Source organism: Zophobas morio, unplaced genomic scaffold, assembly GCF_036711695.1.
Source record: "Zophobas morio isolate AGI-343-1 ecotype UQ-CSIRO unplaced genomic scaffold, CSIRO_AGI_Zmor_V1 ptg000007l, whole genome shotgun sequence".
NCBI lineage: Eukaryota > Metazoa > Arthropoda > Insecta > Coleoptera > Tenebrionidae > Zophobas > Zophobas morio.
In genome coordinates, this window is record NW_026972112.1 from 3,576,243 (window position 1) to 3,587,779 (window position 11,537).

An 11,537-nucleotide genomic window follows, 5' to 3' on the forward strand; every position below is an offset into this window, starting at 1 on the left:
CTCTCCAAACAACAGAGACCCAGGCTTGGTCGTCTGTAACAGATTTTTCATTGACTTGGTCAATATTGGAGAGATAAACGCTCTTCTAGCTGAAGAGACCTGGAAATGTAGCTGCGTAATTAGTTTTCCTGCGTCCGCTAATTTTTCTAGTAACTCCAGACGATCTAGGGGTTCTTCCTCATCTTTTAAAAATCATCGTGATGCCTTGTCCTAATGGTGATAAGGCTGAACCAGCTAAGTTCTATTCTTGGATAAATAGCTGATCCCTCTTGGCACCCGTTTCGTTCAGAGTAGCTGCTATTTCTTCATTTAATTCTGGGGCCTCGAGAGAAATATTCCCCTTTCGAGAATATTTGTCCACTACTTGGACTTTAATCTCTTTCGGCAATCCGTCAGACAGCCAAGATGCCCAACGCGACACCAAGCTCTCATGCAGCTCTACTTGATCTTTTTTCTTAGCCCCTGGATCATCTCCTAGAAGCAGTTCCACCTCGCTATCTAGCTTCTTAGACTCAGGTGCCTCAGTAGACTGGGCATCATCCTTTACTACTAGGCCCTCTTCCTCAGCCTGCATCTGCGCGATCTCCTCGAGGATCTTGTCTGAGTCCGAGGTACACCTGACTGACTCTTTGAACCCGGGATCCCCCAACTAGAGGATTGACGGATTCATTTTCTTTACCAGGGTCAACCTGATTTCCATCTGCAAGGAAAAATAATTACTTAATTTTTCCCCTAATGCCGGATGAAAATTTTATGCACTGGTTGTTATTGCCTCCTACGTGCAAAATTTACCAGCCTGGACCCCCTCAAGGTCTCAAATAATTAATTAATTTTTCTCCTAATGCCAGATGAAAATTTTATGCGCTGGTTATTATTGCCTCCTACGTGCAAAATTCACCAGCCTGGACCCCCTCAAGGTCTCAAATAATTAATTAATTTTTCTCCTAATGCCAGATGAAAATTTTATGCGCTGGTTATTATTGCCTCCTACGTGCAAAATTCACCAGCCTGGACCCCCTCAAGGTCTCAAATAATTAATTAATTTTTCTCCTAATGCCAGATGAAAATTTTATGCACTGGTTGTTATCGCCTCCTACATGCCAAATTCACCAGCCTGGACGCCCGTCAAGGTCTCAAATAATTCATTAATGTTTCCCCGAATGGCAGCTGAAAATTTTATGCACTGGTTGTTATTGCCTCCTACGTGCAAAATTCACCAGCCTGGACGCCCGTCAAGGTCTCAAATAATTCATTAATTTTTCCCCGAATGGCAGCTGAAAATTTTATGCACTGGTTGTTATTGCCTCCTACGTGCAAAATTCACCAGCCTGGACGCCCGTCAAGGTCTCAAATAATTCATTAATTTTTCCCCAAATGGCAGCTGAAAATTTTATGCACTGGTTGTTATTGCCTCCTACGTGCAAAATTCACCAGCCTAGACGCCCGTCAAGGTCTCATCCTATAGAGTCCTGACGTCGTGTTATTTTTATCGAGTGATTTTATAAATGTGTCCGTCAGACACTGCACCACTCTTTCTAACCTCTTAATCCGCTTCTCGCAATTGCTCTCCTCCTCTTTCTCTGCTGCGTTTTTTCCCCATGATCTTACTGTAATTTTCGTCTGAAAAACAATAAAGGACAATAATTCTTGAATAAACAATTAATTTCTTGATAGAATTAAATCCTCAAACATGTGGTTTATTCTAGCACAAAAAACGTTATGGCGATTAGCCGCTAGGGTGCGGCGTAGGAGCAGGCGGCGGGAAGCCGAAATTTTAAATTTATTCTCTAAAGCTTGTGGTTGGATCTAGTCAAAGTAGCGGTACTACGATGTAATCTCGAAGAACGAGACTCGTAATATAATGCCAATGATTTCAATGTTTTTTTCTGTAACATTGCTAGGAATATAACCAGCAAAATACCTCCTTCAAATTATGACCCTTATTTTTAATGTGTAGTGACTGTAATAGTGATGTATCGTATTTTCAATTCAGGAAAATATCTTGTGCCGAAGTTCGAGAAGTAATTAATAAATTGAGAAACAGCAAATCTAGAGACGTCTATGGGTTTAGTGTCGAAATAATCAAAACTATCAGAGATATTATTTTATCCCCCCTCACAAAATTAATTAATACTTGTATTAAAACCTGTACCTTCCCTGACTGCCTAAAGGTTGCGAATGTTATCCCAATTCTTAAAAAAGGTGACCCTAGCGACAGTAGTAATTATCGTCCAATATCGCTTCTTCCGATTTTTTCTAAAATTTTGGAAAACATTCTTATGGTGCAATTGAGTGGCTATTTTGAGAAACATAATTTAATCTGTTCCAATCAGTTTGGCTTCAGGTCCGGATTAAACACATCAAAAGCATTTATAGATCTCGTTGACGAGATCACGGACTGTTTTCACGAAGGTACTTATGCGACAGCATCCTTCTTAGATTTGACCAAGGCCTTCGACTGTGTGTGCCATTCGCTACTACTTCGAAAACTCTATTTCTATAATCTGCACCCAGAGAGTGTTCGTCTCATATCATCATATCTTAGAAACAGAATTCAAAAAGTCACTATGGGGGAAACGTCTTCTAGCTATCTTCCTGTTACGTGTGGTGTCCCGCAGGGATCTATATTAGGCCCACTTCTCTTCTTAATTTTTATTAATGACCTCCCGTCTAATTTAACAAATTCGAAAGTTATTTTATACGCCGACGACACCACTATACTAAACAGAGGTGATTTTCTTGAAGAATGTGAAGATAAGAATTTGGAGGTACAATCGAAAGCTAAACTATGGTTCAACAGCAACAAACTAAGCATGAACACCGACAAATCAGTCAATATGCTTTTCACACTGAACAGAGATAACCCAACAAATTCAAGCTATAGCAAAGACACGGTATTTCTTGGTATTACCATCGATGACCAACTTCTTTGGAAACCTCACGGGGATAAACTGGCAAAAAAACTAAGTAAAAACATCTTTCTACTTCGTCAACTTAGGAAAAATGTATCCCTAAAAACAACATTACTTGCATACTTTGCCCGTTTTCATTCTCTGCTGGAATATGAAATAATAGTGTGGGGACACTCTGTCATTCGTCATAGAATCTTTGCTCTCCAAAGACGAGCCACACGTAGCATAACTGGTCTTGAGTATCGTGCTGACTGCAAATCAGTGTTCGTTTCTCTCAATATTTTAACTCTACCTTCACTGTTTATCTACCACTGCTTAGTTTTCGTCAAAGAACATATAAATAAATTCCCGAATTCCACTGGGTCTCATTTTCATGACACCAGAAATAAAAATTACCTAATTCCCTTCTACACACGTTTAACTAGGGCACAAACAGGGACAAGATACGTTGCTGTCAAATTTTACAACATTTTACCTACTAACTTCCGAAACCAACCACTAAGTATCTTTAAGAGTAAACTTAAGAGCTTTTTTACAACTAAATGTTTTTACACATTTGATGAATATCTAAAATGTAAAGATTTCAATTGTTTAAATATGTAACTAGGTAGCCTAAGCAATTAATGACCTGTGTAAAACAATTTGTTTTTAACACCAATAAATTATCTATCTACCATGCTTACGTAATCTTAAAAACTTGTAACTTTTTCATTTTCTAGATTATATTCACGATTTTTCGTTTCATTTCCTTTATTTTTTCAATGTTTCTTCCGATTTTACAATTTTTCGATCGTTTATTTCATTCTTCAAATTGTTCATTTTTCAATTCCTCGATTTTCCAATTTTCAATTTTTTGTAATTTTGCAGTTTTTGGATTTCCCAATTATTCGATTTTCCAATTTTTCAATTTCCAGTAATTCGAATTTGCAATATTTCGTTTTTTCGATTTTGTAGTTATTCGATTTGAAATGCCCGTTTGTATTGTACTTTTAATCACGTGATTAACGTTATGCTTTATTTCATTTGACAGATTTGTTTGTCTTTTTTTATCATACGTGTAGCCTTCTTTTGAAACAAGAAACTTACAACATGTTCAAAAAAGATAAATTCTTGTAGAGAAATGTATATTTTGCTCCTCGGTCTAACAACGAATAAAAAATTCATCACAATTGAGACAGTGGTGGGTGGGTGGGGTTTAATTTTTGTTTTTTTTTTTATTTCTATAAAGCGTTTGCTTTCAAAAACAGGATAGTTCGCATGTTTTTAGTTTCTTGTTGTGAAAAAAGACTTCGTATATTAAGAAAAAAATGGGCAAAATATAAGCCCCGCCCACCCACCCCTTCCCAATTCTGATGAATTTTTTTATTCGTCGTAAGCCAGAGGGTGGAGCTTAGTTGCAAAATCCTCGTTTCTCTACAAGAAATTACTATATGAAACATGCTTTTAAAAGGGTAGAATTTTCTATAGAAATTTTCATGTTACAATAATTAAACTCCGCCCCTCGGTCTGATTAGGAATGAAAAACGCATCACAATTGAGATCGGGGTGGATAGAAAAATGTTTTGGCACAAAGAACAAGAGATATTATAATAAAAAACATAGTGTCAATATATGTATGTATTATTCAATAATTTTGGACTGTACTCCTAATGTAAGCCACGTAGAATAACTTGTGCTTTCTCGTTTTTCTCGCGAAACTGAAAAATGCAAAAATTAAAAAATTCAAAATTCAAAACTCGTGAAATTTCCAATCGAAAAACTGCAAAATCTAAAAATTGAAACGTTCGAAAGTTGTAAAATCGGAAAACTGGAAGACTTAAATTAAAATTCATCACAATTGAGACCGGAGTGGGTGGGTGGAACCTTAATTCCGATGGAACTATTACTAGCCCTGGTACACATTTAGGACTTGACGTAACAATGCTGAATAAATTGAAAGTGTGGTCTAGACATGGAAGACTTAATCAGAGGTTCGCCATTGGGAAAACCGGTTAACATGTACCTACTACTTTGCATATGTTCTATCTATTTCATGACTTAAATAAAATTTGACTACAAATACAACTTTAAAGCTAGTTATTGTTCAGAAAAAAAATGTTCGTAAATCACCCGAAATTTTCTCTAAAAGAAAGCGAAACTAAAATAGAGTTGAGCATAAGTGCTCTTTTCTTGCTCTTTACGTTTATTATTCGGTACTACCTGCCGCTATCATGAGCCAGAACTACACTATTATTAGAAACGAAAGAAGTGGCTTGTTTTAGATGCAAGAGAGACTGTGTTAAAAATCCATTGGTGATTATGGGAAACAGTTTCATGGTACTTTTTGTAACGGCATAAAAATAGGATACCGTTTTATTAAACATTCCATCATAGTTTACACTTATTACATTTATGCCAGAATAGCGTCCCTCGCAAACCTTTTATGTTGTTCACCATTTGAGGTTACTGTAAACAAAACACGTCATCATCTTTTGGCAACCCTGTCGCCTTGTCATCTGAAATAGGGATTTTTGACTCGAACTGAACAACAGCGCCACCGGAATTGACACCATCTTGTCGAAAATAAACTCAATTCTAATTGGTTCCTAAAAAGGCGGGAAGGCTTCTGCTGATGACGGATCACTTTTTTTAGGCAAAAAAGAAAATATCTTCATCCGTTAGATTTTTGCTAACCTTCTTGTGTGGTTGTGCGAATTCTGTTCCCGGAATTTTCAGCTTTGAGAGACCTAAAAGTTTAGATTTGTGAAATTGCTTGAAGTAATTGTCGCTAAGGTCTTACTCAAACGACTTATTGTGTAGGATTTTGGAAAAAACCGGAGGAAAAGGTGCTTGCAAAGCACGCAACGTTTGTTGGATTTTTTTTGGACGCCACCACACCCTCAATATCTAAAGCAGCCTCGCCCATCCAGAGGTAAAATGATCAAATATTCTCACAGTTTCAACTTTTCTCGTCGATGAACCAATTTGTGCCCCATTGTCAATTTCCTGGCGAATTTTCTAGAACTTCGTTTTTTTAGGCTTTTATTATTGGAGTGTACTACTCACCCGGAGTTTTCCACCAAGTTCCCTTCGGTTGGTGCTTCATTGCCGGGACGCTAAAGGAAAATTCAGCAGCTCCTGGAGCCACGATTTTCGGGGTCTTGCTGTGATTGCTCGATTATGACTTAAATTCGGATTCCCGAATCCTTTTTGAGGAGAACCCTTCCATCTAGCTGAAGGTGACGTGGAGGACACCGGAACGATAAGTACCCGGAATACCATCCTATCTACGATCGTGCGAGCGTATATTACGATAATACCATAACATCGTTGTAACAGTTTAATTTTGGCATTTTTTTTTGTGTGCCATTGTCGATTTTATACACCTTTTTTTTTTTTTTTTTATTTAGGTTTTCTTGTGTAACTTACCTAATTATTGTAGTCCTGCAGTTGGGGCTTCACCTCACTGTGGTATAACTTGTGCACCGGTTGTTATTTTGGGAGCGCTATTTTGTTGGTTGGTTGCGTTATCGCTTATTTTCATATCACGTTACTGATAAGACGCCGTTCGACTCAGCTGATACGCTCTGCGTTTGATATAAGGTACGTTCACGAACATCGGTTGACGATAAAGTGCGCGAAATATAATAACAACTTGGTCTTATTTATTTGTTTATGCATTTAGTTGATATTGACTTACGTTTCACTCATTGTGTGACAATCTCACAACGTAACAATTTCACCCTTGTACAACTTTCACTGTTTTTTTTGGTCTTCGATAAGCTTTATCGATTTTTTTTTGGATCTTCTTGGATTATATTTTAGAAACACTATCTGTCATTATCATCATTGAACTAGACTCTTTTTTTCCTGTTTACCGTACAATATAGACTGCAGATATAAATTTGTTCTTTTTTTCCCCTCATTGCGGGTTGCTAGCTGCTCTTTTCGAGTTTGGGGAGGCAAAACAGGATTAGACGATTGCGATATCGGCGTTATAACGAACTCGTGGCGCCCTAATAATTTTGCTTTTTTTGGAAACCCACCCACACGACTAGCTGGCTGGCCGCCACCTATCGCAACGCCTGTTTAAGCAGTTTGACGTCACATTTTTTACTATACTTATATATGTACTTATGCACAATGTGAGTGGGGTTTGGGATTTTCGATTTTTCGAACAATATGTGTCATGTTTAATTTATTTTCAAATTTCTTCCGTGTGATTACGACAAACTAAGGTCACTTTTAAACGTAAGCGGTGTGAATAGTGGACAAATATAAATTTATCAGAAGGCGGTATGTTTTCGCATTGTCAGCTTATTATATATACATAAATATAAATGCTATATATTTCAATTTATCTATTTGCACTGTAAAATTTGCACAATCTGTACATGAATACCCAGAACCTATTTTATGACTTGAATTTTTATTTATCACTGTCTTTACACATTGTTCTTTGTTCACATTGTTAGTCCCTAGTGACTAACGGGAAAATTAAACCTTTTCTTTGCGTGTATAAGCAGAAAAAAAAAACATAATTGTATGGACCAACAATGCAACAGCCCATCATCAATTTCTGCTGAGGACATTTGTCCATCCTTTATTGTAAGTTAGATTATATTTAAAATAAAGTTTGTGAACATACAAGATCGCTAGAATGCATGGAAACGGTTAAATATTGTTACGTTGTACGGATGTTTAAAAACTTAATGAATTCGCTCAGTGGACTCGACTTACTGACTAAATAATAATCGTCCCCGACGGATGGTTCGAGAACGCCGCTTCGAGTGTTTTCTGGGTTGTCCATCGCCACTTCCGCTTCCAAGCTTTTCGTCAGCCGGCCGATGAGTCATCACCGCCTTACATACAACAATAAACACATACATACTAGAAGACTCATAGGCGTCCCACCGGGGCGGCGTAAGGACTTCTTTCGTAACAGTATTCTGAGAACCAATTGTACGAATCAACAGAAATTAGGTATAGGAGTACAAAAAGTTTTGCTCTAATTAATCGTCAAAAAAAATTTGTTTGCTTCATTTGTTTTCGAAATGCAAGACCAACTTGATTTTTTATAAATGGCATGAATGCATTTTTGAATAGAGTTTTTTTCCTGAATTCATTTATTTATAATATAATCGTACTTTCTTTCTGAATGAAATGTCAAAATAAATTATTAAACAGATTAAATAAGTTCATAATTATTATTAATTTTAATTAACATTAAACAATTAATAAATTAACCAATAACAACCGAAACCAAAATTAAACTTCTGTTTTCTACAAAAGATGCTCAAAGTGCTCTCCATTTACTTCCTGATTTTTCAGTGTTTCGATTCTATAATTTCGTGGTTTTTCAACTTTAATTCTTTCGATTTTTCGTTTTTCCAATTTTTCGATTAAAAGTCAAGAAATTGAAAAATTGAAAAAAATTAAAGTTGTAAAAACAAAAAAATTATGAAAATAAATAATTGAAAAACGGAAAAATTAAAAAAATAAAGAAAATGAAAAACGGGAAATCGTGATATCAAAAAAATAGTCGGAGTGCATTGATAAACCTTATAGAGTGATGATATTTTGCATGTTTCAGACAAATTTAAATCGGTAATTTTTTTTGGAGGAGGTAAACGAATAAATTTTGATGAACGATTTAGCATGATTATAATAACCTTAAAACGTTTGAAGATTTCAGAGCATTTGGTTTTGCAGTTTCAAAGTTTTTATTCAAGTATGTAACGGAAGAATCTTCCAAAGAATCGGAATAATGACTTTCGGAATACTTTTATTTAATAGTAGTAGTGAACAACCTTTGTGCAATAATTTATTGTTCCATTGTTTGTTTGATACTTATGATTCATTAAAGTATTGCTAAAACAATTATCTTCATTAATAAATGCAATAGATACTTTTTTGTGTTCTTTTTAAAGTTTTGTTTACGGAAAAACCTTAATGATATTGATAACATCGAACAAAGAGAAATCTAATCTTTCGATGTTGAAAATACAACTACACATTTATCGTCTACACCCAAAATAGAACTCGTTGAGATAAAGTACCTCTATATAAATTTCAAGTTCGCTTCCATCACCACCTATTCACTTTGTCAAAATGAGTTGCATTCAACACAACAAAGCCTTTATTATAAGAAACGTCAAATCCAGACTTGTGCTAGATGGTACCGTAAGCGGTACCAGCGCCCAGGTTACAATCCAGACATACAGTGGTAGTTCTTTGCAACTCTGGAAAATGGAATGCATCGATGGTGGAAAATTCATAATTACCAATGTCGGGACTGGGTAAGTTTTTATTTTGGCGCTTTCTTACGTAAGATTTTTGCATTTTTTACTTGCGTGTACTTCAGGTACGTACTCGACATAAATGGTGGAGCCGCTGCAGGAAACAAAGTCATTACGTATTCGCAAAAACATGGTGGCCCTAACCAACAGTGGCGCATCGAATCTGACAAAACTATAGTCAGTGGAGATACGAAGTTTGTTGTTGATATTTATGAATCAAGATTTCAAGCAGGCACTCCTGTTGATGTTTTTACTAAATGGTTGACAGATAATCAGCTGTTTGAGCTCGAGTATGTCTAAATATAAACTCGTTAAAAATTAATAAATATGAAATGTGTTATTGTTAGAGATAATTTTAAAAATAAAACTGTTGATTCTCCATGAAATCTCACTTTCAACATCTATTTATGCAATGACAAAACTTTAACTAGAAACCGTGTATACATTAGATTAAATTACGTCACACTTTATCATCAATTTGAAACAATGAAAACAAATTTAAGACGCAAGAAGAAAATATTAAACCTTTCCGTTTTTCGAGTCCACGAAGGTATGAAACTAACCGCAAATTTTCAAGCTCCTTTCTCTCGATATGGAGATTGATAGGTCAGTTTAAATGCCAAAAATGAACTATTAGTACAGTGTCGGATTGAGGACATGGGGGTCTACCGGGAAATTTACAAAGTGGGGCCCTGTGGTATTGTATACAGATGTTGTTTGGGTATTATCATTACTACTATAATTATATTGTTTATGGAATTTTGACGACGCTACTAAGAAAAACAAAGCCAGGAAAAAAAAGGTCATTTTGACAGAACTTCCCTCGCCTTTGAAGTATGGTCCGATAAATTCCGCTTCGTTAAAAAATTATAAAAATTAGATTTTGGGATTTTCGTTTTGTGATAACTGTTCTATAGAGTATGAGATATATTTAAAGCAGATAACTATCAGTATATTCTTAACTTCGACTGTTTATGTTTATACTTCGACCGAATTCGACTACTAGCACTAACATCAACAATTAAAAGAAAATGAAATTCGGTTGATTTTGTGTCCTCATATTCAGTTTTTTTTTTTTTTTCAAAAAGACTCATTAATTTGAAGAAATTAGGCAGAAATGTAAGATGACGATTTACCATCTTTCAAATCATCTTAAAATTTTTGCAGGATTTCACAGCATTCGGATTTTGCAAATTCAAAGTTACATTGTAAAATATTGTGACACAATGTTAATTTTTTTTAGTCTGGATGATAAGGGTAAAAATTCAACACGGACTCATAAATCACACATGCAGCAATATATTATTTTATAAAATTAAAAAACATTTGTTCGGCGGAATTCTAAGATGACGTTATAATTTGTTAGTAAGGCCTTAAACGAACAAATTTTGAATAACGATTTATCATCTTTCCTGTAACCTTAAAACGTTTGCAATATATCAGTACATTCGCATTTGCAATTTTCAAGTTAAATTGTAAAAAATAATTTTGATTTATTTTCCAATAATCTCGATATCTAGGGTAAAAACTCACCACGAATTCTAAATTACACCATACATGGAGTACTTAGTTCTATTAAATTTGAGAAACATTTGTTCTACAAAATTATAAAATAACGTGATCGTCTTTTAAGAGGCCATAAACGAAAAAAATTTGATTAATGATTTACCATGCTTACGTAATCTTAAAAACTTGTAACTTTTTCATTTTCTAGATTATATTCAAGATTTTTCGTTTCATTTCCTTTATTTTTTCAATGTTTCTTCCGATTTTACAATTTGGTACGGCTTGTGTCACCGACAGCTTCCCTGTCGGCGGCACTCTTTGTCGGGCAGCAGCAATCCGGCGGCCGCACCTTGTCGGCTTGCTTTTGTCGGCGGCGGACCTTGGCGGCCGCATCTATCTGTGGCTCGTGCCATAAGGGGTGGACGGACAAGTCCCCTCTCTTATTTTGTATAAGATTCTTTTTGTCATTCGTTAGGTAGCAGTCCAGCTGTGTGGACAATAAAATACAAAAATACAGTCCACTTCTTTTATTTCGAAATTCACCACGGCCGCACCACAATTTTTCGATCGTTTATTTCATTCTTCAAATTGTTCATTTTTCAATTCCTCGATTTTCCAATTTTCAATTTTTTGTAATTTTGCAGTTTTTGGATTTCCCAATTATTCGATTTTCCAATTTTTCAATTTCCAGTAATTCGAATTTGCAATATTTCGTTTTTTCGATTTTGTAGTTATTCGATTTGAAATGCCCGTTTGTATTGTACTTTTAATCATGTGATTAACGTTATGCTTTATTTCATTTGACAGATTTGTTTGTCTTTTTTCATCATACGTGTAGCCT

The 11,537-nt window shown here is 35.4% G+C and overlaps 1 protein-coding gene and 1 long non-coding RNA gene across 3 annotated transcripts; one reads left to right on the forward strand and one right to left on the reverse strand.

Moving 5' to 3' along the window:
• Window positions 1-5,229: 5,229 nt before the first annotated feature.
• LOC135124028 (uncharacterized) lies at window positions 5,230-6,677 on the reverse strand. 2 transcript variants are annotated; one of them, XR_010279744.1, is made up of 4 exons: window positions 6,321-6,677; window positions 5,958-6,174; window positions 5,692-5,909; window positions 5,230-5,638 (listed from the first exon to the last, which is right to left on the reverse strand). It is a non-coding gene; the product is annotated as an uncharacterized LOC135124028 (long non-coding RNA). The 2 variants fall into 2 exon arrangements; XR_010279743.1 differs by having other exon boundaries at window positions 5,958-6,178.
• Window positions 6,678-8,946: 2,269 nt separating this feature from the next.
• LOC135124029 (uncharacterized) lies at window positions 8,947-9,576 on the forward strand. Its single transcript, XM_064048891.1, has 2 exons — window positions 8,947-9,190; window positions 9,256-9,576. The coding sequence occupies exons 1-2, from the start codon at window positions 9,003-9,005 to the stop codon at window positions 9,488-9,490; spliced, it is 423 nt and encodes a 140-aa protein (XP_063904961.1). The 5' UTR covers window positions 8,947-9,002; the 3' UTR covers window positions 9,491-9,576.
• Window positions 9,577-11,537: the final 1,961 nt, after the last annotated feature.

Excerpts from the sequence above, each read along its gene's own strand:
- LOC135124029 (XM_064048891.1), top strand. The coding sequence starts at position 9,003 with ATGAGTTGCATTCAACACAACAAAGCCTTTATTATAAGAAACGTCAAA. Across the intron at positions 9,191-9,255 it reads ATTACCAATGTCGGGACTGG|GTACGTACTCGACATAAATG; the intron begins GTAAGTTTTTAT and ends CGTGTACTTCAG.